The sequence below is a fragment of the Rhamphochromis sp. 'chilingali' genome, assembly GCF_963969265.1.
Source record: "Rhamphochromis sp. 'chilingali' genome assembly, chromosome: 13".
Classification (NCBI taxonomy): Eukaryota; Metazoa; Chordata; class Actinopteri; order Cichliformes; family Cichlidae; genus Rhamphochromis; species Rhamphochromis sp. 'chilingali'.
This window is the reverse complement of record NC_137940.1, coordinates 35,143,548-35,171,299: the sequence shown is the minus strand read 5'-3', so window position 1 is coordinate 35,171,299 and position 27,752 is coordinate 35,143,548. Positions and strand designations below refer to the sequence as shown.

Sequence of the window (27,752 nt, the reverse complement as noted above, 5' to 3'; positions counted from 1 at the left end):
CACAGAGCTAACACTTAGAGACGAGTCAATTTAGAATCACCAATGAACCTAAGTCCATGTAAAAAACTCTGAGAGAACATTTACATTCTACAACGAAAGACCCTGCGCTGGATTTGAACCTAGCACCGTCTTGCTGCGAGGCGACAGCCAGCGCTAATCGCATCAGTTTTAGAGCCACTGTTGAAAATGACAGACAGAAGCGTCAAATGTTTGGATCACCTTTTTTATTCAAAATGTACATCAATGGAATCAAACTAAAGTAAGATCCAGAATCATTTGAGGTGTGGGAGAGGTTCTGACTACAAGAGGTGATGACTGATACTAGAAAAAATGTATGGCAATTCCTGACACCAAAATGTTACACTCAGAGTCACGTCCAAAGATCATAGGTAATAAACAACAAGTCTCCACTTCGATACACAAAATATATCCTTATAAATTATATAAATGCTCGAGTATTTTTTTAATACTCCTATCTGGGGTTTCAATTCAACTCCGTCTTATACTAACATTTGGCAAAGTGGGAGCTGAAATCATAGGACAGAGCAAATGTACATGAATTATATGCACCGATTTGAAGAAAACAGCAATGAAGGAAAACAGATAGCAAAACTTTGTTATTTAAGGGTTAAAAACAAGCAGGTCAAAGATCACTGCAGTAATGAAAAAGAGAGAGAGAGAGATGCATGCAAAATATAGAGTAGGCAAGTGAATATTAAAGCACAATGTGTAGTAAAAGGCCATGACATGTGACCTCCATGGTATTCAGCAGTGACATGTAAACATGGGCACCATAAACATTGCTTTGGCTCTTGCATGATTATGACTCTTAATTTAGATGTGCAGAAAACAAGGGAAGAGGACATCCTCATTATACTGTATCACTTTAACACATTACACATAGTTTATTAAGTGCTTCTGTTCTTTTGTTTAAAAGTAAGTCTCGATGATTCACTTTCATTTTATCCTAATGCCTCTGGGTTGAGAATTCTCTTGAACAGATGAGTGCATAGTGCAGGTCACAGCAATTTTATTTCAACTAAAGGTCAAATAATGACTTCCTCTGTGAGTCCTAAAAGTGTGCGAGTCCCACCCGACGACTTCTATGAACTACAAAGAGTCTCTCTATACATTAAGACATGAAAGCAGATTTAAATTGTGCCCGGTTCCTGACCTGCCCAGCTTTTAACCATCCTTAGGTGGTCAGAAATACCATGCGAGTCCACATTAAGGCCATATTCAACCAAAGGAGATGCAATGGGGAGAGTAAAAGGTTCATACAGCGAGAAAAACAGGAAGAGGTAAAGGGTGCTTAGTTCTTGCTGAAGCTGCAATCCCCTCTTCAGGTGGTCAAGACAGATTAAAAGAAGCTAAAGAGACAAAGAGAAAAGAGCAGGCAGTTAGAGGGAGGAAGCCAAAGCAGACACGCTTACAAATAAAAGATTCAGAAGTGCGATTCATATCAAGGAGAGAAAAACTTTAGGTTTTGAATTAAATCTTAGTGATCATAGTTATTCAAACAATACACTATAGACATAAAACACCCGATTATATTGTGTCCACACCATGATTTTTTTAAAACAGTGAAATAAAAGGTACAGCCCGTGTTACGATCCCACGACTTGTCTGTGGTCATTCAGGTGCACAGAAATTTAAATAAATGAACAGGTGCATGTCTTCTCCATCACAACTGAAGTGGAAAAGGTATTAGTCACAACAACACAAAAAGTAAACATGTAAGCATAAGCAGAGGCAACATATCGTGGATTAGATTGCTCAAAGTGAGTTTAAAGCAGCATTGAAGCACATACACGTTAACACGTATTATAGCAGAGCAGGTAATGTATAAGAAAACCCTGCAGGGATGGGGAGGGGGGGTCCACAGAGCCTCTGGTCACATTTGAGGTACTCAGTACCCACAAAGGCTGGTCCCTTAGCAAAGCTTGAGGGCTGAGGACCTACTCAGTGCAGAGCCAGGGATTACTGCAAAGGAAAGTGAAACCACACAGACCAATGAGCTGAGGATTGCGAGGAAGGAAAGGATCTTCTGTTGAAGTACTTTGACCCTGGTATCATGTGGAATTATGTGAGTTAAGGCAGGAGTACTTTCAACCCAAGACAATTCCCTCTTTCAAGAGGTGATAAAAGTAACCCTGAACCTTGAAGTGGTGGAACAATAAAGTATAAACTAAGTCAGCAGGCGCCTATTTGATCTGAGGGCCATGAAATAAACACACCTAAAGATCTTCTTTCAATAAAAAATGTTAAGCAAAGCTAGGACAGCAGCTGGCCAATGAACTTGCACAAGTACAACCTACTGGCACCAACATTTGTTCACTGTAAGCCCCTGATAAATGAAATATAACTATTTCATCCATTTATTAAATAAACCTTGATTTAATTTCCTAAAAATAAAGTAATGTTTGTCATAGACAATGATTATGTTCACAGGTATAATATATGGTGAAAAATTGGCCTTTATTTTATTAAAATTTTCTTTAATATATGCGTAACACTGATACAAATAACACTGGTCCCTTTAAGATGATTGACTTTTAAAATGTGCCTTCATATTGAGAACAATAAGAAAAAAGAAAGTTACAATTGCACTTACAACATTAATATATAGTATGTAAAAAACCATCACATTCAGGTATAAAATATTAAAAGTGCAAATGTGAAAGCTAATACAACAATGCACAAAACACATGATGATGAATGAGGTATGGGAGAAGTGGCAAAGAGAGGAGGCTCACATCTGTTCATGCATGAGGCTGAAGAGAAACAACATCAGCAAGGGGACATTAAGAAAGTAAATCTCCATTTTATTTTTTATTGTTTAAAATGTCTTTATAATTCTTAAAGAAAAACAATGTAATGTGGTTACATTCTGCAATTAATTTACAGTGCCGGGAAGCACCTTTCTTATCATTCAAACTGCTTTTACAAGCAAGAAACTGTAATACAGTATGAATTTTATCTAGTTACAGCTGAGTTGTTGACTCTTGTATTGCTGAAGCTTCACATAAAAACAAACAAACAAACAAAACTTCACTTACTAAAATTATAGACTGTATATAAAAGAGAGCCATAGCTGCTGTGACATCAGTGGTTTGTAAAGCCCCGCCCACAAGAACTGGGATTGGAATTTGGAAACTAGCAATCGCAAGAAACTGCAACGCTCATACAGTAATAATTTGTTGCCCTAAAGTAGATCTCACTTAACCTATATTGTGATTTATACCGTAAACTCGTAGAGAATGTTTTTATTGAGGTATTAAACATTTATGCAATTATACTTCTTTTTATCAGCAGAGGAACTGCCCCCTAATGGCCATTGAAAAGAATGCAGACGTAATCCACTTTCGCTTTAACTTTACATTTTAAATCCTGAAGATACACCTATCTTTTATATACAGTGTATGATGAAAGCACACGGTGGCTTTTATTGTGAAGGAGATTAATCAAAGGAGACTAATCAAAATTTTATCTACAAGAGAAGCAACTTTACTCCCTGCTAACAATTTGAACAACATAACATGAGACAAATTGACAGATTTTAAATATCTACATCAAGACAAGGTTTTTTGGCTGCACAATAACGGACACAGAACGGACATGGGCTGCTTTTCTGTCGCACTTCTAAAAAAGAAGGTGCTTGTTGTAGCACAAAACTCTACTTCCTGTTACCACTTTAACCACAGGTGTCACCAAATAAGCAAGAAGTGATTAGCCTATCAGAAACCCAATGATTAACTACTTGAAGTGTGCTTTTCTTCAGCAAGACATTTTCTTGAAATGCAGCAATTTCAGACACCACAGTTTCATGGAGGCGGTTTAAAAAAAACAACATTACTAAGTCTACTGCTTTTCTTCAATCTCACAGTCAATCTGCCTTCATATTAATAACAGTCTATTCTTGTAAAGTCTGAAATCCAAAACAGATTTCTCATCCTTCATGCTTCAGTCCCATTGTTTTAATGCATGTTTCCATTTAGCCTCAGTACATTTCTGCCCATCACTACAGTAGTCATGTATGTTAATATCTTTTTAAAAGCTCACATCATGCAAAAAGTCACTAAATATTAAAAAAACAAAAAACAAACATGGAATGCATTTTGTAAATTTGCATAAAAAGAGAAGCCGAATAATTGCTTGTACAACCCACACAACTGACAAGCATCATTCAGCATGAAAAAAACAAAAGAGTAAGTCAAACTGATAGCAATGCCCAGCGTCTTCCACAGAGCAGGGAGGGGCATGTGGAGGGTTGGATTATGGGGTAATGTGAGGGTGAGGAAGGGGTACTGTAAAGGATGATGGGGTTGGAAACTCATTCACAGCAGGATGGCCACAAGGGAGCACTTTTTCTACAGGAATCCTTAGCTGGAAATAAGAGAGAAGGGCTGTTATTGCTTTCTTGGAGTTAAAACATCATCACAAGACAGTTTCACACAGGTGACATCACATCAACATTAGTTATCAGGGGGCGCTGACGGGGAAAACATGCTTCTTAAGGCAACTCAAAAGGACTGAGTGCAGAGGTGAGGATGTGAGTACAGCTGTCTATTTGTTTGAATCAGACAGTTAAATAAATCTTTTTCTTTCTTTTCAGGTTTTCCTCCCTCCCTTGAGTTTCAAACAGCGGGTCTTATTGTCTTCCTCGAGCCTTGCTCGTCAAACACCATCTTGTTTCCAGCTTTTTTAAGAGCTCTGAAATGCTTGTGGAGTTTACAGATTGCAAGACAGATGTCTTTATTCACTTCTACCCTCCCCAGTGGTTGAGTCTTAACAACATGTCCCTCTGTGGATTTGGCTTTTGAATCCACAAAAGTGGGGTGGGGTGGTGGTGGGAGTGGGGGTCGTCATATGGCTCTGGCTGATCAACAAAACATGTCATCTCTGTAAACAGAGAAGGGCCCTGAGGCTGCTAGCTGCTCTGGTGTGACCCGTTAGTTTCAGTTACTCTTCAGTTCAGCCTTGAATGAGTCTTTGTGCAAAGTCAGGGAAGGGCCACGAGAAAAAGAGACTGTTGTGCTTTTTGGGAGGCAGATGGAACAGTACATCAAATGGATGGGTGGGGATCTAATAAAGTGGCTGATTTAGAAGCTGGCAGAAGGACGGTAAACACTGCATACTCAAGGATAGGATCGGCACAGATGTTTCCATGAAGTACTGCAAATCTGTGGCAATAAAATGCTACATTTGGATTAGCCATTTCTCAAACAGTGACGTGCTTAAATAACTTAAATGGGCAAATTAAATCCATGCAAATTAGAGGAGATTTAACAGCTTTATAAATCTTCAGATTGTGTTTACATATTCAGATTCAGAGAAGTATTTGGCTGCACAGTTTGACAGCCACTAATGCTTCAGTTTCATTTCTGGTTAACTTGTACTACTTATCAGTCAATCGTCTGAAGTACAAAATGTCAGATAATGAAAATGTTGCCTTTTCAAAGTCAAATAAAATGTTGCGAGCTCCATCAATGTTCTGTTAATCTGGGCCTGGGTCACGATGGCAGCACTCTCAGGAAAGATGCCTAGACATTCCTCTCCCCAGCCAACAATTCTAGCTACAGTAGGGATGCAGGGGCGTTCCCAAACCATCCAACAGACATAATCTCTCCAGCATGTTCTGGGTTACCTCCCATTAGTACTCAGACACAAACCACTTCAACTGGCTCCTTTCCACACAGAGGAGTTGCAGCTCTACTCTGTGCTGCATCTTCCCAGACATCCAGACACTCTTGGCTGCTACACACAGCTTGTGGTCCTATGAAGGTGGGAAAGTAGATCAACTGTCTTCACTACAACAGCCAAGTAAAGTGTCTGCATCGCTGCAGACACGCACCAATTTGACAGTCTTCTGTTCCATTCTCCCCTCACTCGTGAACAACACCCCAAGATACTCAAAAACTCTCCCACTTGGGACAGCAACTCCTCCCTTTTGCCCAGAGTGGGCACTCCACCCATGTCCAGCTGAGAACCATGGCCTCAGATTTGGAGATGCTAGATGCTCACACTCAGCTGCAAAGTGCCCCGGTGCGAGCTGAAAATGATCAAAAGCTGAGAGGTGATCCTGAGACCACCAAACCAGAGAACCAGTGTCATAAAAATCTATGAATCAGTGACAAAGGGCCGTTCTGGTGGAGTTAATAATGATTCCCGAATTGCAGAAGCTTCAGAATTTTAATATTTATATTTTTTTTTTCACATCTGTTGGCGGTGTAACTCAAGAAGGGGGTCTTACCCGAAAAGGTGCCTCACGCAGCATGCAGCAAGTGTGGGAGGAGTTAACTGGAAAACATTACGGATGCAACATAGGTGACACATGCACTCACAGGACACATTCAAAACACAACATTCATCATAAATAACTGTCTCCCGGAGACTGAAAAGAACTTGATTATTAGACCCCGCTAGTCAGATTTAATTTGTGAACTTTAGACAGAGCCTAAAAAAGAAAATTAGAATGGCTGTGAAGAAAATCAATTAGCAAGAAGGAAATAAAGCAACAAGAAACCTCTCAGTGCAAGTGTCTTCTTCCTTTTCCAACGGGCACATCAGCTTTAACACAACCAGGAGTTGATTAGCACCATGAAGGGACCAACAATGTCAATAACACATCGGGCTGCACACGCAATACCAGCCTCAGCCTCACTAAACTTGTGGTATAAGCAAAAGCATGTCAGATCTATTACCAAAGCATTTGGAAAAGTGTATAAAGTATTGGCACATGTGTGTAAAGTTGTTTACACACATGTATTGAGAGCGTTTGATTCTGTGGTGAACCAGCAGCAGCGCTTAATTGCAGAGCAATGATTTCTGACTGAAATTCATTCATCTAACTCTGCTGACAGTTGGCTACTTTTCAACTATTTAGATGAGGACAGATTGTAATTTTCACCAGTCTCCCTCCCCTCTCTTCTCCTCTTATTTCTCCACACTGGCGATGAGTTATAGTCAGCTCACTTAGCGTGGAATTTAGTACTAACTACAATCTCTATTATTATATGGAGGGAAAACTGGAACATTCATCTGCCTCTGTGAATTAAAGAGCAGTGTCAAAGTCTGCTTATAAGGGTTTGCCTGAGCCTGTCAGCTATACAAATCTAATATGGATTAGCATCAAATTATACAAATCCACGGTGGGTTATTAACCAGTGGTGGCAGATAAACCACTGAGATATTGATATGACAGTTCCAATACATACTGATATAAAACCTTGAAGTCAGTTATTTTATCACTGGCTTGTCAACACCCTCCCAAATTCATTTCATACTCCATTTCCTGTAGTCACACAGCCAATGGTACACCTGTGAGGGTAAAGCCACAGAGCGGGATAACAATACTCACTTTTTCCTCTCTTTGTCCCTCTTGAGTGTGGTGGAGCCCCCTGCCTGCTGAGCTTGATTCTGCAAGAGCTCTGCAGCAGTCTTTTTCTGTTTGAATGTGTTGACCTCATCGTCCAGAGTCTTCTTCTTTTCTTCCAGCTTCTTTTTCTCGTCCTGGTGGAGTTTCTTCAGACGGTCGAATTTCTCGTGCAGCTACGTGACAAGAAACAGACACAGTTGTTTTGTGTTTTAAAAACAAAGCAGAAATATATCTGGCTCACATAAACACTGGTTATGCTGCTGATACTTACCTCTTTCTCTGCTTCTTTGAGCTCAGCCTCCTTCTCTTTAACTCTTTGGACAAACATTTGCCTCATTTCTTCTTCCTTCTTTTGCAGTTCTCCCATGAACTCGTTCCTCTTAGCTTCATATGTTTCCTGCAGACTGGCAGAGGAAAATGACAGAGGGAAGAAATATGAGCAATAGAAACAGTAAAGCAAATCTCTTATAAGATAAATTTAGCATATTTTATAAAACCATTCAAGATTTTAACCTCCATACTATGAAAACTTTCACAGTTACAGGCCCCCAAAGTGTAAAAAGTAAATGGGAGGTTGGGGGTAGAAATAAGATGATGAATGCAAAAATCAGCTGCAATAAAGGAGTCTGCTACCTGAAGGGCTTGCTGTCAGGATCCGTGTCCTTGAACCCCATTTCCTCCAATTTACATCTCCGATAGAGTTCATAGTGACGCGTGTGAGTCTGCTCTCGCAGGTCCTCCATGTTAACTCTGATCAGCATTTCCCGCAGTTTGACAAAGTCACAGTGAGTCTCATTTTCCACTGTGAGAAACAGAACACAGGGACTTAGTGCATGTCTCACAGAACAAACTAGAACGCATGCTAAAGCTACAGTATAAAGTAAATCAAACAAACTGCAGCAGTATAAAAAGGCAGTGTTCATGTCCTGTGTTTTCTGTATTGATTTTTGGTGCTGGACTGAGCCGAGCTGCATGCCTCCACAGGACATGTGACACCATGTGAGTATGCATGAAGACAGTCTGGGGTAAACAGACCCAGTGTTTGATAAAAAGCCTTCTTCAGTCATAAATATTATACACTGCAGGCCATTCGCATTAAAACGGCGGTGTGGGTTTCATTGTTTTGGCAGCAATCCAGCACACTGAATTTTAAATGAAGTATTAATGATATGGGAAAAACACTGACTTTAAGCTTTGGGGTTTTTTGATGTAATCCACATAAATATTAGACACACATCGTGGGAAATGCATCTCATATGGCTGCTTGTATAAAAGGATAGAATTTCTAAAGGGATTACACCAAAATTAAAGCAAATTTAGCAGAAAATTGTTGTTGTTTTTAAAATAAAGACTTCAGGGTGTTTTTTATGTTTGATAGCATTATAAAGTAGACATAACAAGAAACGAGAAGAGCAGTCATACTGCAAGCATTTAAGCTGCGTGTGTTGAATAAGACCGAATCATATAAACATCTGCCCACATGCATGCATACACATTTGATAATAACAGCAAGCACGTGTCTGTAACAAACGGCATAGGAGCAAATCAGTGCAACTGGAGTTAAAGTATTGACAGTTCTGTCTACTTCACATACATTAACCACACCATTGATCAAGGAGGTCAATAAAAGCGACATAAAATTCCTTTATGGGCTAAAAGCTGGTGCTGCAATGATTTACAGTGTGATGGCAGTGATGGAACTGCAGGTTATATAACGGGTTATCAGCTAGTCTGTAGCAGCTATTTGAGTTGAGCAGAAATATAAGGGGAGGGAGTGGCTAGAGCAGCTGTGATGAGAAGGAGCATGCTCTCATTTCCTGTGCAGGATGTAACCCGGGCTTACCCTGCACCGTTCCCCAGGGGTACTGCCGGGCCTTCACCATCTTGTTCCCAATCTTGACTTCCTCTGTGCTCCCCACCACGGCAAAGGGCAAATGGCTCTGTGAAGCATAAAGAAAAGCACGGTTGGTGTGCTGCCAAACACACACTCTGCAAATTCTCCACAGCTTCTCTCCACACACAAAGTAAATAAATAAATCAAACACCTTTTTGTTACCAAGAAATCCAGAAGTATTTGTGCTGCCGGCGTACGTCGATTCCATTATTTCAACTTACACAAGCTGATCATTAAGAACTTGTTTTTCCAGACAGCAAGTACTACAATAAAGATTTATGATGTCTCAGAACAGAGTTGAGGTCAGGCTGTGCAAACATGAGAGGAGAGGCTGCAGTTTAATAGAATCAGTTAAGGATAGTTAAGGAATTTGCACAGATCAGGACTAATAAACATCTAAGTGAGCCTTGAATTATCTGTCAGTGTACACAGGCCCTTTCCCACACTGCAGGTTTCCTGCAGAGCGAACTGAACACTCTGCCGTGCTGCGACAGCGGCTTCCTGACAGACTAAGGAGACACGTACAAAATCTGCCCCGACTCCACATCACAAGTTGTTACGCTGGTAAAATAAATTAGAATTAAGCAGCGTAGCTACATCCGTCTGCTCCCTTAGTCACACAGGGTCGCCACAGCAGGTAGCTCCACACGTTTGATTTGGCAGACTCTTTAATCCCAGATGCCCTTCCCGACACAACCCTGAAGGCATTCGTGTCCCCCTCCATGACTGAACTGTGGATCTTTTGCTTAGGTTAGCTGAATGTGTAACGCACAACAGTAGAAATGAGCCTTACGTTCATGGTGGAGTTGATCTCGGCCACGGATTCGTCATCGGTGGGGAACTGGTAGATCTGCACTCCGTTGCTGACCAGCTCACTGGTGATTTTGATTTTGAACTTGGCCAGCTCACTCTTCGAGATAGCATCTGACTTGGCGATGATTGGGATAATATTGACCTGCAGTTAAGAAATGAGGCGAGCATTCATGTAGTTATCACAATAGCGCAATAAGGTGAAGTGAAATATTTCAGACATTCAGCTAAATATAGTTTCACAGCTAGTTTCACAGCCTTTCCCCTTCTGTAGTCCAAATTTAGAAAGTAGTTGATTTATTAAAAAAACTCTTAAGCTGTAGCTAGAATTAAGTAATATTACAGTTTAAGAACAGAGTGCATAACACTTTTTCTTATACATGGCTTCCACTCATATATTCCCAAAGACTGCAGTAGTAATTTAAAAGAAAATGTGAAAAATGATAGGGGTACTGTTTGCTTTAACATTCAGAGAGTATAAGCAAAGTCAATACAGACAAAAGCTAAAACTCCAATCAAGAGATAAACAGAATCACTGTGGTTGTCAACTTAACTCAGGTTTCCTTTATATAAAAAGGGTGAATTTGATGCTTCATTTGATTCTTCTGCACAAAATGCACTAATCACATGCTGCCTGTTTCATTTAAGACGAACATACCACAGAGGAATACAGAAACGATGAAAATAACTTCTTTCATCACATGTGAATCTCCATTGCTCACAAATCAGGAGATCAATTAGTGAAAAGGTCATGATTTTTACACTCGATTTAAGTCAAAACAAATTTGCTGTCCACTCATGTGATAAAGCCAGGTTCAAAGAAAGCATCTTTTTGACATTAAATGCACTGGCTATAGGTTTTAATATATAAATTATAAAATATCATCTCGATTCATACTTCCCCCTCAGAGAGGACAGAAACATAATCTTAAGTACAGAGATAAAAATAGTAAAAGCAGCACAGAAAGTGAAAGCTTTCGTGTTATGTCTCAGATCACAGAAAGTTTCTCCAACCGTGGACATATATGTTACCCAAACAGTGATAATTCTAGGGAGGTGGGGAAAAACAGGCACAATCACCGTCGTATATAAATTACAGCTGACAGGTGGAAAATAACATTTCACTCCTACACAACTATTTTACAGTGCTGTGTCAGCCCACACAACCCCTGATTTTATTTATTATTATTTGAATGTGGGCCCCTTTCACTAAAAGCAAGGGATGCTCCGGGTCATGTGAACAAAAATATCTTAGTGCATCCCTTCGTCTGGTGAGGATTCAAAGTCTAGCTCGAGGACACTTCAGCAGAGCGCTGTTTGAATGTGCTCCTAGGTGAACGTGTAAACAGAGGAGGCTCTGCTCTAGATCACGCTGCTGTGAATGCTTGCTGGAGGGCACAGCTGCTCTGGCAAACGCTAGGCTGGTTCTTTGTGCAAAAGCCATGAGGGCCATGCAAATAAGCTGATGGGAAAGGACCTCACAAAAACCAGGCTTCAGTCACTGAGCAGACTGCATTTCACAGCTGACCTACACCGACGCAGCAACAAGCCCGAGCCAATTTACATTCAAGCAGATGGAAAGGGTTTATGGCCTGAAGAAGGCAGATTCAATGACACAGTCATGCAGTGTCAGAGCACATACCTACAGCATATCTATGACACGCTACTCAATAAACAGATATTCTGTAAGATCATTCAGCTGCAGCACAACTGTTACATAATAGAAACAATCCTAAACATCTTCTAGTGGACTCTTTGACACAAAAACAACTAAAGATGACACTCAGTGAAGTGAAGCTGACCTTGCTATCAAGTTTTTTCATGGTCACCAGATCCAGCGATTTGAGCGAGTGTCCCGTTGGAGCGATGAAGTACAGGCACGCATGGATGCGGGTGTCGTGGTAGCTGTGTAGCGTGCGCTTGATTTTCAGCTCTTCCTGTAGATATGCTTCAAACTGGGCATCAATAAACTCCACAATGGACTTGTAGCTGTTAAAAGATGAGGGACAGAGAAGATTTTTTCAACACACCACAGCATCTGAAACCAGCAAATATTAAGCATTTTTTTCAAATATAAGCTACATTTCTTATCTAAATAGTAAGGTATTAATATTCAGGATATCAGCGAATCATTGCAGCACTAGAGTCACTGTTATCTGTGGAAGGCCCGAAAGTATACTGAGAGTATAGCAACACAGAAGACAACTGTGAGTTCTAAAGACTTTGTCTCCTCTGGGAAAATCATGTAGGAACATCTCTTATACTTTTATTATAATCATTATCCAACAATCTGCAAGGAACCTAGCAGAGTAAAAGTCCACTACAAAAAGAGTCCGATCAGATTGGGAGATTTGAGTTGTCACATGTTTCTCCTCATGGTAATTTCAACAAAACTTTAGGGCTGCAGTGCATGTGTGAAGACGCCTGCAGTCAGAACATGTGAGAGCAACTACCTGGTAAACATGATTAATTTTTAACTAACTTTACAGAAGCAATGATCAATTTTGCTGTGTGTTAGGACAGACCGTCTTATCTGAGGAGGTTTAGTCTAAAGCAGGGAGATTTCAAACAAATGAGCATTTCAAGTCATACTTTATACTCATGCCAGGTCAGATTCTTGATGTTTGTAGTTTTAGAGTATTTGATTTATCCAATAACTAATTCAATCTTATCTGCAATGACACATGCGAGAGAAAATGAACAAAAGAGAAAGATGTTGGCCGGTTTATTGAGGACTACAGGAAGCTTCAAAAGGCATCCACTCTTTCCAGAAAACAGACCCATAAACACTGTGAAAAAAAACCCACAGCTTATGTAGAAAGTATAGGATATTCTGCCTGCAGCAGTGTATAAGATAGTTTAACCCCATGTTACTTCCCCTGGGATTTCCAACAATTGCAGGATTCCCATTGTACAGAGCTTACAAAGTTCACACAGTCTCCTCCTCTTCCTCAACTTACCCTCTGCATCACACTTAAGGTTTGGTAACAAAATCGTGGGTGTACACAGCAGCTTAAGTGTCATATCCTAAGGCTGTGATTTGCTTCTCATGCCAGACAGGAAAGCAGCTACATCTTAATTTCTGTTTCCCAAAACTGATGAGGAAACTACTTCACTTTAGACATCTGATGAAAGAAAGTTAAGCAACGAATGACACATAAGCTGCGGAGAGGCTTTAAGTACTCCCAAGATGTCAGGTTTGTCTGGGATGTATATTGCTCCCACTGAAAGATCCAAATAAAAGAAAGTTCTGGAGTTTGACGTCGCCCTCTCTCAAAGATGAAGCAGCTAAGAGTGGCTGACTTACCTGTCTTCTTTATTGATCTGGTCTCCAAAGCCCACGGTGTTGACAACAGTGAGTTTGAGGCGCACGTTGCTCTCCTGAAGTTCATAGGTGTTGGACTTGAGTGTGACTCCCGGCTGGTTGTGCTGGGTGGGCTCACCTTCAAACTTGGTGTTGAACAGCGTGTCCATCAGAGTGGACTTACCCAAACCCGTCTCACCTGCACAACAAACAGAAAATTTATTGTAATGTACTGACATCCATTTACTGTTAGATGACTCAGATACTGAGCTCCATCTGTAAGAAAATCTATTTTTATTCATTATAGCCTGACCTACAGTCCAACCATGTTAGCCCATTTTTGTGGGACATCTTACAACATCCCTATTTTTCTCTGATAGCACAAGCACACAGACACATCTTTCTGAGCAAAGCTCAGTTCACAACAGTTAAAATTTTGCATCTTGTTTGAAGAAAGTGAAGAACACATAGAAAGGACAGGATGGGTCAATGTGTGAAGTAAAGGTCAAAAATAACACAACAGAAACATTCTGCAGACATACCAGTCATCTTTGAGGCACACATCGTCACATTTTTGCTTGAGTCATACAGCAGTGCTTACAGTTTGGAACAAAACTGGTTTTTCTGCAGCATTGTCTTTGCATCCATATTTTGATTGGATTGTACTAATGTTTTTATAGATTATTTGGAAAAACTGGCAGTCAAAAAGCATTAAAAAGTAACATTATGAGAAAAAACACACATTTCACTCCACTCCCGAGTATAAATAGAATCTAGAGGATGTGTTTAGCTCGAAACTCAAAAGCCTGTCGCTCGTGCCCACCAATCATTTCATCATCAAAAAGTCTTAAGTGGACATATTCTGCTCATTTCCAGGCCCATATGTTCATTCTTGCACTTTACTAGAGTATCTTTGCATGTTAACAGTTTAGAGTAATCCCTCAGTTTATTCTTTGTCTGTATTAAATCTTTTTAACTCCTCCCATGTTCCCTTTAAGCCACCCCCCTTCTGATTGTTTGCCCCTTGCAAGAAAAAAAACAGCAGGTTTGAACAGCAGATGGGCTGTGTGCCCGAGATAACCACATTACAGATATCCCCTTTAAGTGACATTGTAAAGAGCCGAGAGTTTATGGACATGGATTACTTGTATATACAGTGATCTCATGATCTGAAACCTTTGCCTGGTTTAATATGAACATGCACCTGTAGAAAATATGAGACAAATGCATAACAGGTCTAGTTTAAAATATATAAACAGAGGGTAGTAATGTAACGTAATCTAATTTGCAGCATATCACAAAAACACATTGTATTCAAGGTTAAGGGGAACTATCAGAGTTCCCACAGCTTTCTATGGTTTTAAATGTTATAGCTCTGCCATCAGAGATGTTTAGTTAAATATTCAAGCAAGAATGCTGAAGTTAGTCACAAAGCAAGTTCCCCCACAAAAGAAGATCTCATTGTTTTACTGCTATTACATCCACTGCAGTTTACCTTTTTTGTTTTTGCTAACTCACTGCCGAGCTGATGACTGATGAGTATTTTTGAATGTTGTAGTCTGCTAAGACTCATCTTTCATGTTACTTCCTGTGCTGCTCTGCACATATTTTATTGCTTTCTGGACATTTAACATGTTCCAGAACGGAAACCCTAATGAAAAGATGTTTGTATTTTCAAACAAAAACATAATATGAATACTTCTGATTTCTATAAATACAGTATCATAAACTATAACCTCCACCTTTCTCCCATTTTATTACTTACTGTTTTTCTTCCTGCCTGTCAACTCTGGCACTGACATATTACACATGCCTAACCTGAACAATAATAGAAAGGATTAAATAAATATATAAATAAAAAGGAAAAGACAAACAAGAGGAGCCTATACAGAGTTCTGAAAATGCAAATACGTTTGACATAATGGCACATTCAGATCCTGTTTCTGAGTGCAAGTACTGCCAGACATGACAGGCCTTTACAAAAATACTATAACCTCCACAATTGCAACAAAATGCCATCTAAATAAATTGAACATTATTTTCTCCATTCAGCTAGGGCTGCTGAATGGCTGTATTAGATTAGTTTTAGTGGGATGCTAATAAATTGGCAACTGAGTGCACATAATTGAATACTTCCAGCACTTAATAAGGTTGATGTGACTTGGTTCTCCAGTCTAAAATTAAACTTGTAGGGCATCATTTCTGACTGTCCTCTACATCCTGGAGAAGGCTTGTATCCTGCATTCAGTGTTGCATTTTTTTTTTTAAACAGCCATGCATATTCAAATTAAGTAACCACCAGCAGACACTTGACTTTCCTGAACTGAGAGCATCTTACTCATTACAGTAACCAAAGCAAGCAAAAAGGAAACTGAGAGTCAAACACTGAGCAGCTTTTTGTCTTGTGGAAACACTTGAACTGAAGCAAAGACATTGTGCCTGAAGACATAGAGAGGAAATCTCACATGACACACTCACCAACACAGAGGATGTTGAAGCAAAATCCATGGTTGACAGACTTGTTGACCAGCTGGTCAGGCATGCTGTCAAAGCCGACATGGCCCGATAGAGGGACAGCACGAGCTCCTTCACCCTAAAAACAAAAGACATAAAGCAACAAGTCAGTGCCTTTCGATCACTAAACGCCTTCCACGTCTGTAAGCACGTGCAGGATTCCTTCTAACGTGCTGAAATATGCATCGTAACGACAGCTGTCCTGTGTAAATAAAACCGTACCATGCCTTCGACCATTTTTTGATCACGTTAGTCTTTGACAATGAGTTCAGGTGCAGTGCTAACTCACTTCCTGCTTCCTGAGCTGTGACTTTCTTCCACAGACGAGACAGTTAGAAACCACAATGTACATATATGGAAAGGTACTGCTGTTTGTGTCAAGACAGAGCGTTTAGAAAAATTTGGAAAAAAAAAGCTTACTGTTTAAAAATTAAAAAAAGAAAAGAAAAACGGATAAAAGCATTAGCATTACTGGCACTGAGTTTTTTGGTTTTTTTTAAAAACTTCCTCTTCTGAGCCTATTTCACTTCCATTCACTCTATCACACTGTTTATAGACAACCTGTATCTGGACCACTAAACACAACAAGTGTAAAAACACTGTTGTTACATATGTGTGTGGGTGTGTGGCTGCTGGTAAGCATCTCCATCAGTGTGAACCTCCTTTCTGCAGCCTACGTTTTGCAGGAAAACAAAAAATGTAGATTATATGGCAAAAGAAAAAATATCTCAACCATCTCAACCTCAGACAACCAGCTATTATGTGGCTTAACATAACACACTGTTGCAGTCCAATGTGGTGAAGATTTCTGGGAGGAAAAACACTCTGTTTTAGACTCAATTTAAAATAACTGAGCAAGCTGAGGGCACTAAACAGTTGTGGATTATTTGGATGGCTGAAATTGGGTTTAAACAGCTGAGGGAGTGTTTGGAAAACTGGACAACCAGCCCTATACTCTTCAGCTGCAAGTGCAACATTCCTGAGACCATTCCCGCTTTTCATGACACTCACAGCCAAGTTACACACAGTGAGCGGGTTTCCATTCACTAGATATGGATATCAAACTGTAAAACCTTGCTATTCTCAGCCCTCCCTCTGGGTTACGCGGCTTCTTTCCAAGCCCCCTCCCAAAAAAGGCAAACTTAGACCACGATTTGTGCATTGCACGGCCAAATGTCTACAAGGACCTACGATCTATTTGTCCGTAATATTCATTAAGACAACGCCCGGAAAACAAAGTTGACGGGTCTTGCATAAAACAACATAACGGAAATGAGCATCGTAGCCGTGCCGAAATGGGGGCGTTCAGAATGAATGGCCTACCTATGGCTCTGTAACAGCCTCTCGTTTTTATGTGAGATAATAGATAAGTCGGTTACTTTAAATTTTAAATGTCTTAATCTGTTAATTCCGTTTACAGGGTAATTTAGGTTTTTACCAGTACAGGAAATCTGCAGGCGTTAGCATACCAAAATGAAAATATTCTACCGGAGAGCTTCGACTGTTGAGTGCTGGGCCTTAATTTGATATCTGGTTAAATTTTGTTTTTATACCGTGTTTAGGGACGCATAATCAGATTTCTATTAGCTCTAATTATAATTGATCTAATTAAGCCACGGTACACTGGATTTGGATGGAATAGCCACGAAAAACGGATGGTGGCTGGGTAAATCTGCTTGAAATTATACACTCTTCTGCGAAACGCTTGATCCATAACAAAAATATATAAGATAAATACATGAATTCCAGTGTGAAACAGGCTACTTACCGCTTGCCTTGCTATCTCGGTTGACGCCATAGTAGCTGCTGTTAGCCGGAGGACGAAACCTCTGCTGCTCTGTTTAGCAAAGGAAGCTGCACCGTTACCGTTACACCGAAAGATGGCCTAGCAGGAATGTACCACAAACCAATGCGCTTTTAGATATGATATTTTTAAAAACTGCACCCATATTATGTATTTCTTACTTATCAAATATAAGCTACAGGCATACTCCAAATGATTTATTTAGAATTTTGCTTCGTAAAAATAATAAAGATATAAATAAAACTATTTACTGTACCCCCTCAGGATGTCGCCATGGTTCCGTCTGGTGGTAGAGACGGCGATCTGCAGTCAGTAAACGACACATTCGTGTCAGTTAAGAATAAACGGTAAAACCAACGCGGCAACGACCAGTCAAGGAAACTTTTTAAAGTGTTTATATAACTTCAAAAAATTAAGCACGGTCTCAAACACACTTAGGAGATGTATGTAAGCACGGGAAGTAATGTTTATGGGTTTTACGTGAGAACTAACACGAATTCCAAATAAAGATCAGGGCTGTATTTCCTAAATACGTAATTGATTTAGGGTTATTGTTGTTTTACCATTAATTAATACATGATTATAAATATGTGCCGTGCATGATATAAATATGATAGCAATATTAAAGCATTTCTGTTGGCAGATATTTATTTTTTTAGCGTAACGCCCATTTCAAGTCATGTGTGCTACATCGACCAATGGGAGGTGGACCGTGAATTTAAAAACGATTCGCGGTAGCAGCTGTACAAGTTTTCGTACCAAAACAAGTTTGTGATCTGGGAGCAGCTAGCGGCGACTATCACAGAGGACTGAGGTAATGTTGGTGTTAACGGTCTGTTAAAGCAAATGTTGACTTCATTAGCAGCGACGGTAAGTTTATTAAATGGCGAAGACGCTTTGTCAATGACGTGAGCTAGCGTGCTAGCTAGTTAGCGCACTAAAGCAACATTTTGATTCTGTATCAACCTTTTGTTTTAAGACTACCTCAAAATCAACCTTTTCTGTTCACCAGAAGTTTTATTCGTTATGGTGGAAGTGTTTTGCTTAACTTTACTAAACTTACTACTACGTGTTGCTGTTTGGCATCCAATAACATCAGTTTGTACTCGTATGTATTTGCATAAACTGGAGACAAGGATTCACTCATTTCCTTAATGAGTTTACCCGTGAACACTACATCTAATGTTAATCGATGCTATATTATTTCTACTTTATCAAACAAATTCTTTTTTTTTCCTTTAAAAAGAAAAGCCGCTAGGAGGCAGCACTCTTTATTTTGATTGGGAAAATGATTTGAGTTTGTTTTTCAATCATATGGTTAAAAGGGTCCGCCCGAGCTATGCAGTTACTTGAAATTTAATGTAAATAACAAATCGTCCCAAAGTGTTTTCTCTTTGTGCTGCTCCCTTTTAAAGACCACCACAACAATCTCAGTATCCCTGTCATGCTCCCCTGTCAAACCAACCCTCTGCAAGTATCCAAACCGTCTCAGCCTTATAACTTTGACTCTATTGTTCCATCTGAACTGTCCCTCTGATATACTCATTTGGTCCTGTCCATCCAGATCACTTCCAGTGGGGGGAAAATAACCCTGACACCTCCTTTGCTAACATCTCCAAACTGTACATCACAGCAGGCCTCACTGTTTTCATTACACTGAGCTAAAATAAATTGACTAGTTTTACCAATTTGTTTTGGTCTTTCCTTTCAGTGCTTTACTTTCCAAATTCATTCTATTTTGCAGACTTTTATTTGTTTTGGTTTGAATTATAATTGCATTAGAAACCATCTGCTGCAACTTGTTGGAAGTTTAGAGGGAGATGAATGAATCTGATGTATGTTGCAGAACCTCAGGGTCACCTCAACTCTAACTAGAAGCTTTAGAAAAAGGATTTACACCTAACTTTTAACAGAGCTGTTGTCAGTTTCCGGACCCCAAAGTAGAAGCTGGTTCAGTACGAGCAGGCTGAAGGCACTGCCTCCATTCTACTTCTGGAAACTCTAGGAACTGAAATTAAGCCTGCACTCTGGGAGTGAAGTGCATTGTTGAAATATGGTGCTAAGAGGTCTTTAAGGTATGATGAGTAGAAGCATATTATGTTTGCTGCAACAATGCTGTAGCCTGTAATGCTGCCAAACTTGCCATTAGTTCCAGCACTGTATTCATAAAAGGGTACTGAACTTAAAGCAGTTGGCTATTAGGAGTTGATGCTCACCCAACTCTTTACTTGGGGAAAGTCTCATTCACACACATACAAATGCTGATTGTATTCAGTTTAGTACTACATGACAAAAGCAAGAAAAGGGCTAGCCTGTTAAGAGGCACTCTTTGCTGTAATGTATTAAACACTGCTATAGAAATTCTCCCTACATAAAGCTGCAGTAGCCAGTGTCTTCTTGTTTTCAGATGGCCAATATAATCTTTGCAGAGCGGGAAAATGCAGGTCTCCATGCACCTACACAGAAAATGAGGCAGCGGCTTCAGTCTGCTCCAGGTATGAAAATTATGTCTTTGGTCGACTTTCTTTTTTTCTGCTCTTGAAACACTGATAACGTTTGCATAGGTGCCACGTTAACATTTTTGTCCCTGCATTCAGAGAAACTAGTCAAATCTCCTACAAAACCATTCAGCACCCCCTTGCCATCTGGACGTAAGGCTTTCGGCTGCCTTAACGTAAAAGTCTCGACCCCTGCCATCAGCAAACAAGAGAAGAAACTCCTAAAACAGGTTGGACTATATAATTATTCAAGTATACACTAAATGCTTGGCTGTATTCTGACTTATTTGATTTTTCTCTGCCACAGCCACCAGTTTGCCTTGAGGAAACAAAAGCCAAAAATGCACCTCAAGCCAATGTGGAGTATCCAGAAACTGAGAAGTTGTTCTCTTATGACCCACTAGGTAACTGATGCTATAAGTTGTAATTGTCAAGTTCTGCTTGGTGGTTATTTTAAAAGGGCAAAAACAGTAAGGCAGAATTTGGAAAGTTGTTGCATATTTGACCCGTCAATTTTAAAATGCTGCTGCACTGTAGCACAAGTTTATGCTTTCATTTGAAGCTAATTTGATTTGGTTAAGTAATCGGAAGGTTTGCCTCAAACTTGTGAAATCAAAATATGATTCGGGTGTACTTGAATAAGGCCATGATGTGGCTTTTAAAATGTGTTTTAAAATTATTTTTAATGAAGGTTTTACACTTTTTTCTTTCTTTTTTTTTTCTTTTTTTCCCCCCAAGACCAAAGAAGGAAGCAGTCGACTGAGGCAATTTTAGTAGTGAAAACACAGCATTGTATTCATGAATTGACCACATGTATACAAATGTGGGTGAGACACATACAAGGCTCTAGAGTGCAACCAATTTGGTCGCACATGCGTCCTAATTTCTCAATGGTCCAACTTTAAAAAAAAAAAAAAAAAGTTGAGTAGCTTAGGCCCAGTAGAAGTGGATGTACAGTGGGGCAAAAAAAGTATTTAGTCAGCCACTTAAAATGATGACAGAGGTCAGTAATTTGCACCAGAGGTACACTTCAACTGTGAGAGACAGAATGTGAAAAAAAATCCATGAATCCACATGGTAGGATTTGTAAAGAATTTATTCGTAAATCAGGGTGGAAAATAAGTATTTGGTCAATAACAAAAACACAACTCAATACTTTGTAACATAACCTTTGTTGGCAATAACAGAGGTCAAACGTTTACTATAGGTCTTTACCAGGTTTGCACACACAGTAGCTGGTATTTTGGCCCATTCCTCCATGCAGATCTTCTCGAGAGCAGTGATGTTTTGGGGCTGTCGCCGAGCAACACGGACTTTCAACTCCCGCCACAGATTTTCTATGGGGTTGAGGTCTGGAGACTGGCTAGGCCACTCCAGGACTTTCAAATGCTTCTTACGGAGCCACTCCTTTGTTGCCCGGGCGGTGTGTTTTGGATCATTGTCATGTTGGAAGACCCAGCCTCGTTTCATCTTCAAAGTTCTCACTGATGGAAGGAGGTTTTGGCTCAAAATCTCACGATACATGGCCCCATTCATTCTGTCCTTAACACGGATCAGTCGTCCTGTCCCCTTGGCAGGAAAACAGCCCCATAGCATGATGTTTCCACCCCCATGCTTCACAGTAGGTATGGTGTTCTTGGGATGCGACTCAGTATTCTTCTTGCTCCAAACACGACGAGTTGAGTTTATACCAAAAAGTTCTACTTTGGTTTCATCTGACCACATGACATTCTCCCAATCCTCTGCTGTATCATCCATGTGCTCTCTGGCAAACTTCAGACGGGCCTGGACATGCACTGGCTTCAGCAGCGGAACACGTCTGGCACTGCGGGATTTGATTCCCTGCCGTTGTAGTGTGTTACTGATGGTGACCTTTGTTACTTTGGTCCCAGCTCTCTGCAGGTCATTCACCAGGTCCCCCCGTGTGGTTCTGGGATCTTTGCTCACCGTTCTCATGATCATTTTGACCCCACGGGATGAGATCTTGCGTGGAGCCCCAGATCGAGGGAGATTATCAGTGGTCTTGTATGTCTTCCATTTTCTGATGATTGCTCCCACAGTTGATTTTTTCACACCAAGCTGCTTGCCTATTGTAGATTCACTCTTCCCAGTCTGGTGCAGGTCTACAATACTTTTCCTGGTGTCCTTCGAAAGCTCTTTGGTCTTGGCCATGGCGGAGTTTGGAGTCTGACTGTTTGAGGCTGTGGACAGGTGTCTTTTATACAGATGAGTTCAAACAGGTGCCATTCATACAGGTAACGAGTGGGGGACAGAAAAGCTTCTTACAGAAGACGTTACAGGTCTGTGAGAGCCAGAGATTTTCCTTGTTTGAGGTGACCAAATACTTATTTTCCACCCTGATTTAAGAATAAATTCTTTACAAATCCTACCATGTGAATTCATGGATTTTTTTTTTTTTTTTTCTCACATTCTGTCTCTCACAGTTGAAGTGTACCTCTGGTGCAAATTACTGACCTCTGTCATCATTTTAGGTGGGGGAACTTGCACAATCGGTGGCTGACTAAATACTTTTTTTGCCCCACTATAGCTGTGGGCAATGAGGGGAAAAAATGAAAAGAACGATTGATAACTTTCCTGTCTAACACTAGTCCAGAGATGGCATCAGATAATTAGCCACATACGATCAACTGAGCCAGAGCCCGCTGATAGTAAAATGGGGAAAGTGTATACATTTCAAAGCTGGCAACATGATCCAGTGCATTTACTGTCGTGAGTGTGGAAAGACCATGGCTGGCAATACTGCATTTGGAGTTGACCATCTGAGGGGCATGTGACTGCAATGGAAGAGTCCATAATATATCAAGCTGTTCAGTTTGAAGCCTTTGAGGCACTTAATGTAAAATTTCATTTAAAATATCTTGACGTTTTAAATTTCAGCTCAGTGCAGCACTTTAAGCACAACCACTTTCTCAGTAACTTATCTTTCTTGTAGAACTGTGTTCCAAATAAAGAACTTTGTGTTGACAAGATTGATTGTTAGTTAATTTACAAATCAAACAATCAAAGTTCTTTATTTGGAAACCACTTGTCCCATTTTGTGATAGAAGTATTAGCTTGTAACCTTAACAAAAGGTAAAAATTTTCAATTCCATGGATCTCCTCAACAACCTTTCCTTGTTTTCTATTTGCATTTCCAGAGTACTTGAGGTATGACGTACCTGAAGACTTGATTCCTCTAAGTAAACTTGCTTTACCTGGACTCGCCTGTTTCTCACAAGTACCTGATATGTGTGAGGATGACTTTGAAGAGCTGGCACCACTCCCAAACCCACCAGCTGTGACTTTGAAACATTCAGGTATCAACTTTTGGTCAGGGGCAAAGAACCCTATTTCAAGCACCTGGTTTATTCAAAGAACCACTGCAGTGGTTAATAATAATCATGCATATTGCTGCACTCTAACAAAGCAGCTTTGTAAGGTTTAGTTCACCTAAATGAGTCATTCTCCTAGCTTCCTTTATTTATTTTAGATAAGTCTGCTGGCTGCAGAGCAACTGATTTTGCAGGGAAAGATAAAACTGAAGGGGGGGGGGAGATTAAGCGCACAATACAGGTGTGAGAGAAGCATGGCACAATAGCGCATTAAACCCTGAATGTGTTAAGGACTTCTGGTCAGTAATCCCGGATTTGGTCTACTGCAGGAAATCTGTCATAACTTGCGACATAACCGGAAACGCCTTTCAACCATACACCGTAGCCTCCAACATAATTTGGTCATTGCAGGTTAGGTCAGCCTGAGGTGTAGTTGCATTTCTCGGGAGGTGTACATCAGGTTACGTAAAAGGCTATGATGTAAATGGCTTAAAAGGGGTTTGTGGTCAAATCATAAGTAACAACGTGGATTTCCTGCAGTAGTCTAAATCGGACAAGACTGAAATGACTGCTTTATTACAGCCAGGAAGGAAAGGTGAGAATAATAAATGCCAGTTAAGACAAACGGTATCACAGCTGTCTTTAAGGCATAGCAGAATTTAACAGACTGCAACTGTTATTAAATTAATGTTTAGATGTGCACGAGATGGCTTTTTAGTCTCTGTGGCAGCTCTGGTGTTGAACAGTCTGAAAAGATGAATGGAAGTAAGAAGTGAATTTGATTAAAATTAGGTGTCCTTTTCTTAGATCACTGTTTATAGAACAATGAAATGGTTTTTATTGGCCAAAGGGAAACCGGTAACTGAGGAATAATTTTAAATCCTAAGAACCTGTGACAAATGCAGATTCTTATCACAGGTCTAAGGTGTCTTCCAGGAATGGTGATGACTTTCCAGAGAATTTGCTACAGACTTAACCTGCTCTACAGCATAAGTTACCATGGTGACATAACACAGAAAACTCGGGAAGTTTGAAGTTGCCTGTATAAGCTCAAATCATGCCTTAGGGAACAGGGCTGGGCTCTGTGTAGTACAAGGGGCCCAACGAGGAAAGAAATGTGGCTGTACAGTTCATTTTCACGTCACGTAATGCTGGAGATGCATTGGTGGTTTTTACACTTGAATACATTTTGCCTCTTACCTGTGCAAAATTGATGACTTGAACCAAATACCAGCCTCTGACATAAACGCTACTGTCAGCAGGGCCAGTATTGCCCAACATAAAATTAGGGCAAGGATATTAGTGCCTTCCTAAGCTATGATTCAGGAGCCTTTGGGAAATACGACTAATACATTTTCTTCAGTGTCACCCCTGGGCTCTCTTGTCCGTCACGCTAAAACAAACAGGGTTTTCCCAGAGCTTTCTTCCTGGAAAGCTGTTTAATTCCTATCAGCCCGAAATCATCTCATGTTGGTTCTGTCTTGCAGTATGGCGTACCCTGTGATGGCTGTTAACTGCAAGAGTAAAAACAAATTTAAATTCTGTTCCATCGTAGCAAATTAAATCTTCCCAACTCTGACAAGTGCACCTAGTGTCAAGAAACCTCGCCTCAAAAACGGTTAAAACTACACACAAGCACAAAAGTGACAGCTGCCACTATAAACAGACTCTGGAATGAGACATTACAAACATGGCATTTATGTGGCCCTCAATTTGACCTCTACTTTCTCAATTTCTCAACCTCTGCTTTAATGGATTAGATGTACAATTTAGGACTTTGGGATTTATAAATGGTATGCAGCCCTCAAATAAAACCACTTTTATCAAGCAACTGTAATTGTATCTTTGCATCTGAAGTGCAAGTTTGAATCTCCTGGTATAATTAACTACAGGTATCATTAACCTTCTGTATGATTAAATTCCCCGTATCTCTCTTCAGATTGCCGTGTGGAGCTGGATGCCTTTCTTCAGACGCTGGAGGAGCTAACAGTGGAGCTTCCTCCAGAACCTGATACTGATTAAAGTTGTGTTTTTTGTCTGCTTTTAATTGAAATAAAGTTGTTTTTAAAATCGTGCCTGGTGTGTTTTATGTGCTGGAGCTCCACTTTATAATTGGTGACTGGCCATGAAAGTATCAGGAAAGAATGCCCTATATTACTTCCTGCTTTTAAAGTCCATCAGTGGTCATGTGAGGGTTTCCCGCTATTGGGAGATGAGTGGACTTTGTCTCGGTTCCTCTTGCAAGACTAAGAATAATCTGCGTCACGTAACTTTTTGGGGGATGAACGGTTAAAATTACTCGTGACGTGTTACGTGATTTTTAGATCACCTATTGGGTGGCACACCTGAAGAGTCGGTGTGTGCGGTTTGAGTGCAGAACAGGTGAGTGGCAGCCGTTTTAGACGGAAACTTAAGCGTAGGTTTGGCTTAACATGGCAAAATCAGGAACTTCTGTGTTCGCCAATAATCGCGTTAGCTGAAATGTTTTTAAAGAGCTTTTTCCTCCCTTACACAGGGGACCGAGTCCAGTCAAGCGGAGGAAATGGTTTCATGTTTATAATTTGACATATCTTCGGGTGTTGTCTAAATAAAAAGGAAGTAGCCTTGAGCTCTGCAGAAGAATTCAGACATGCTTGGGCGCAGCTCGGATGAAGCTATGTCTGAACCAGCTGTCAGCAATACCGACGCCCACGGCGGCAGGGGGTCTAAAAAGGGCACCGTTGTGGAGCGAGTGTCCAGATACGGCATGCAGGTCATGCCCATGCCAGTGCCCGGGGGTTTCCAGCGTAGGACGAGGCTGCAGAGGCAGCAAGAAGTCTGTGACAGCGCCGCTCCGGAGAGGGAGTCTATCACACCCGCTATGCGTAAAAAGTACCTGAAGGAACTGCTTCTGGGGAACTCGTCCAACAGCGGGTTTAGCAGCGTGCTGTCCTCGCAGAATTACAGCCGCTCCGGCGAGGAGGACACGGATTGGGCTTTGTATCCGATGGAGCACGCGTGGATGCTCTCAGCGGTGGAGGGCAGCTATGAAATCATCATGGATTTTATCTCAGAGGACCCCCAGCTATTAACCAGGAAGGATTTCATCAGCGGCTACTCGGTCCTGCATTGGCTGGCCAAGAGGGGACAGGACGAGACTCTGATCAAACTTTTGCGCTACGCACAAAGCGAGGGCATCCCCGTGAACGTGAACCTGAAGGGCAGCGGTGGGCTCACGCCTCTGCACCTCGCCAGCATGCACAGTCAGTACATGGTCATCAAGCTGCTGGTCGGAGCTTTCAATGCCAACGTGGACGCAATGGACTACAACGGAAAGAGGCCCTGGCAGTATCTGAGGGAAAACGCCCCGCCGGAGATGAAGGAGCTGCTGGGGGCCTGGGATGAAGAGCACAGCTGGGGATGCACGCAAAACGTCAACAAGAACGGCAACAACAACTGCGCTGGCGCAGTGAACTTGACCGCATGTGAAGAGGACGATGCTGTGGAGGCAGAGGAAGTGAAGCACTTTGACCGGACTAAGAGGAGAAGCGGCTGGAGGCTTGGGTCTCTAAAAAAGCTGCTGCCCTCCTTTCCTCCTTTGCTTGGAAGCAAAACATGAGTGGGGGATGACACATACTTTCCAATATGTGCATCATCACTCCACTATTTTTATGTTAGTTTCAGAAGGGGTCGTGAAGACAGTGAAAGGCTAGTTTGTAGGCAGTGGTGACTATTCAAGCGGTAAAGATCAAGCTAAATGTTAAGGCAGCAAGAATGTGCAGTTTTTCAAGTATGCTTTCCAGAAACAAAATACCCATTTATATTGGTGGATGTGCTTCACTCATCCAAGACCAGCAGTGTTTACATGACTGATTTCTAAACAAATTTCAGTAAAATAGCCAAACTTTAAAGTGTTACTTTGTCTTTCATAAGCTGCTTTTAATGGACTTTTCCCGCTTCCTGCCCAGACTCATTTGCGCTACTTGTGTCAACTCCAATATTAGTAATTGGCTGTGTAGGAGCTTTCCCTGCAGTGTATGAGCTCTGAAATCATTTTTTCCTAGTTCATCCTGCTGCTTATTGAGGCTTCCTTTAATACCTCTGGTATTTATTCCAAAGACTACAAAGTCAGAAGTCAAATTCACACTAAACAGCAAGTGAACAGTTTTCCATGAAACTGTGATTCAGAAGTGTTAGCTGTGTGGTCAAACACAAACCCCCTTTCAGTCCAAGTGCTTT

At 40.8% G+C, this 27,752-nt stretch overlaps 3 protein-coding genes across 8 annotated transcripts; 2 read left to right on the top strand and 1 right to left on the bottom strand.

The window, feature by feature from the left end:
• Positions 1–209: 209 nt before the first annotated feature.
• septin6 (septin 6) lies at positions 210–17,785 on the bottom strand. 6 transcript variants are annotated; one of them, XM_080901684.1, is made up of 11 exons: positions 17,669–17,785; positions 15,865–15,979; positions 13,390–13,585; positions 11,885–12,071; positions 10,066–10,227; positions 9,222–9,318; positions 8,012–8,180; positions 7,650–7,782; positions 7,361–7,551; positions 6,254–6,300; positions 210–1,370 (listed from the first exon to the last, which is right to left on the bottom strand). In XM_080901684.1, exons 1-10 carry the CDS (start codon positions 17,696–17,698, stop codon positions 6,297–6,299), a joined length of 1,284 nt encoding a protein of 427 aa, XP_080757810.1. In that variant the 5' UTR covers positions 17,699–17,785; the 3' UTR covers positions 210–1,370; positions 6,254–6,296. The 6 variants fall into 6 exon arrangements, with proteins under 6 accessions (XP_080757810.1, XP_080757808.1, XP_080757807.1 ...); XM_080901686.1 differs by lacking the exons at positions 210–1,370; positions 6,254–6,300 and adding exons at positions 2,809–4,386; positions 6,527–6,570; XM_080901683.1 differs by lacking the exon at positions 210–1,370 and adding an exon at positions 2,809–4,386.
• A 593-nt stretch (positions 17,786–18,378) lies between these two features.
• pttg1 (PTTG1 regulator of sister chromatid separation, securin) lies at positions 18,379–25,609 on the top strand. The gene is made up of 6 exons (XM_080901689.1): positions 18,379–18,518; positions 20,112–20,199; positions 20,302–20,432; positions 20,510–20,606; positions 23,361–23,519; positions 25,474–25,609. The coding sequence occupies exons 2-6, from the start codon at positions 20,112–20,114 to the stop codon at positions 25,554–25,556; spliced, it is 558 nt and encodes a 185-aa protein (XP_080757815.1). The 5' UTR covers positions 18,379–18,518; the 3' UTR covers positions 25,557–25,609.
• A 107-nt stretch (positions 25,610–25,716) lies between these two features.
• Positions 25,717–27,723, top strand: sowahd (sosondowah ankyrin repeat domain family d). The gene is made up of 2 exons (XM_080901688.1): positions 25,717–25,916; positions 26,050–27,723. The coding sequence occupies exon 2, from the start codon at positions 26,164–26,166 to the stop codon at positions 27,130–27,132; it is 969 nt and encodes a 322-aa protein (XP_080757814.1). The 5' UTR covers positions 25,717–25,916; positions 26,050–26,163; the 3' UTR covers positions 27,133–27,723.
• The last annotated feature ends 29 nt before the right edge of the window (positions 27,724–27,752 follow it).

Excerpts from the sequence above, each read along its gene's own strand:
- pttg1 (XM_080901689.1), top strand. The coding sequence starts at position 20,112 with ATGGCCAATATAATCTTTGCAGAGCGGGAAAATGCAGGTCTCCATGCA. Across the intron at positions 20,200-20,301 it reads GCGGCTTCAGTCTGCTCCAG|AGAAACTAGTCAAATCTCCT; the intron begins GTATGAAAATTA and ends CCCTGCATTCAG. Across the intron at positions 20,607-23,360 it reads GTTCTCTTATGACCCACTAG|AGTACTTGAGGTATGACGTA; the intron begins GTAACTGATGCT and ends TTGCATTTCCAG.
- septin6 (XM_080901681.1), bottom strand. The coding sequence starts at position 17,698 with ATGGCGTCAACCGAGATAGCAAGGCAAGCG. Across the intron at positions 13,586-15,864 it reads CTTCAACATCCTCTGTGTTG|GTGAGACGGGTTTGGGTAAG; the intron begins GTGAGTGTGTCA and ends TTTGTTGTGCAG. Across the intron at positions 12,072-13,389 it reads CAGATCAATAAAGAAGACAG|CTACAAGTCCATTGTGGAGT; the intron begins GTAAGTCAGCCA and ends ATCTTTTAACAG.
- sowahd (XM_080901688.1), top strand. The coding sequence starts at position 26,164 with ATGCTTGGGCGCAGCTCGGATGAAGCTATGTCTGAACCAGCTGTCAGC.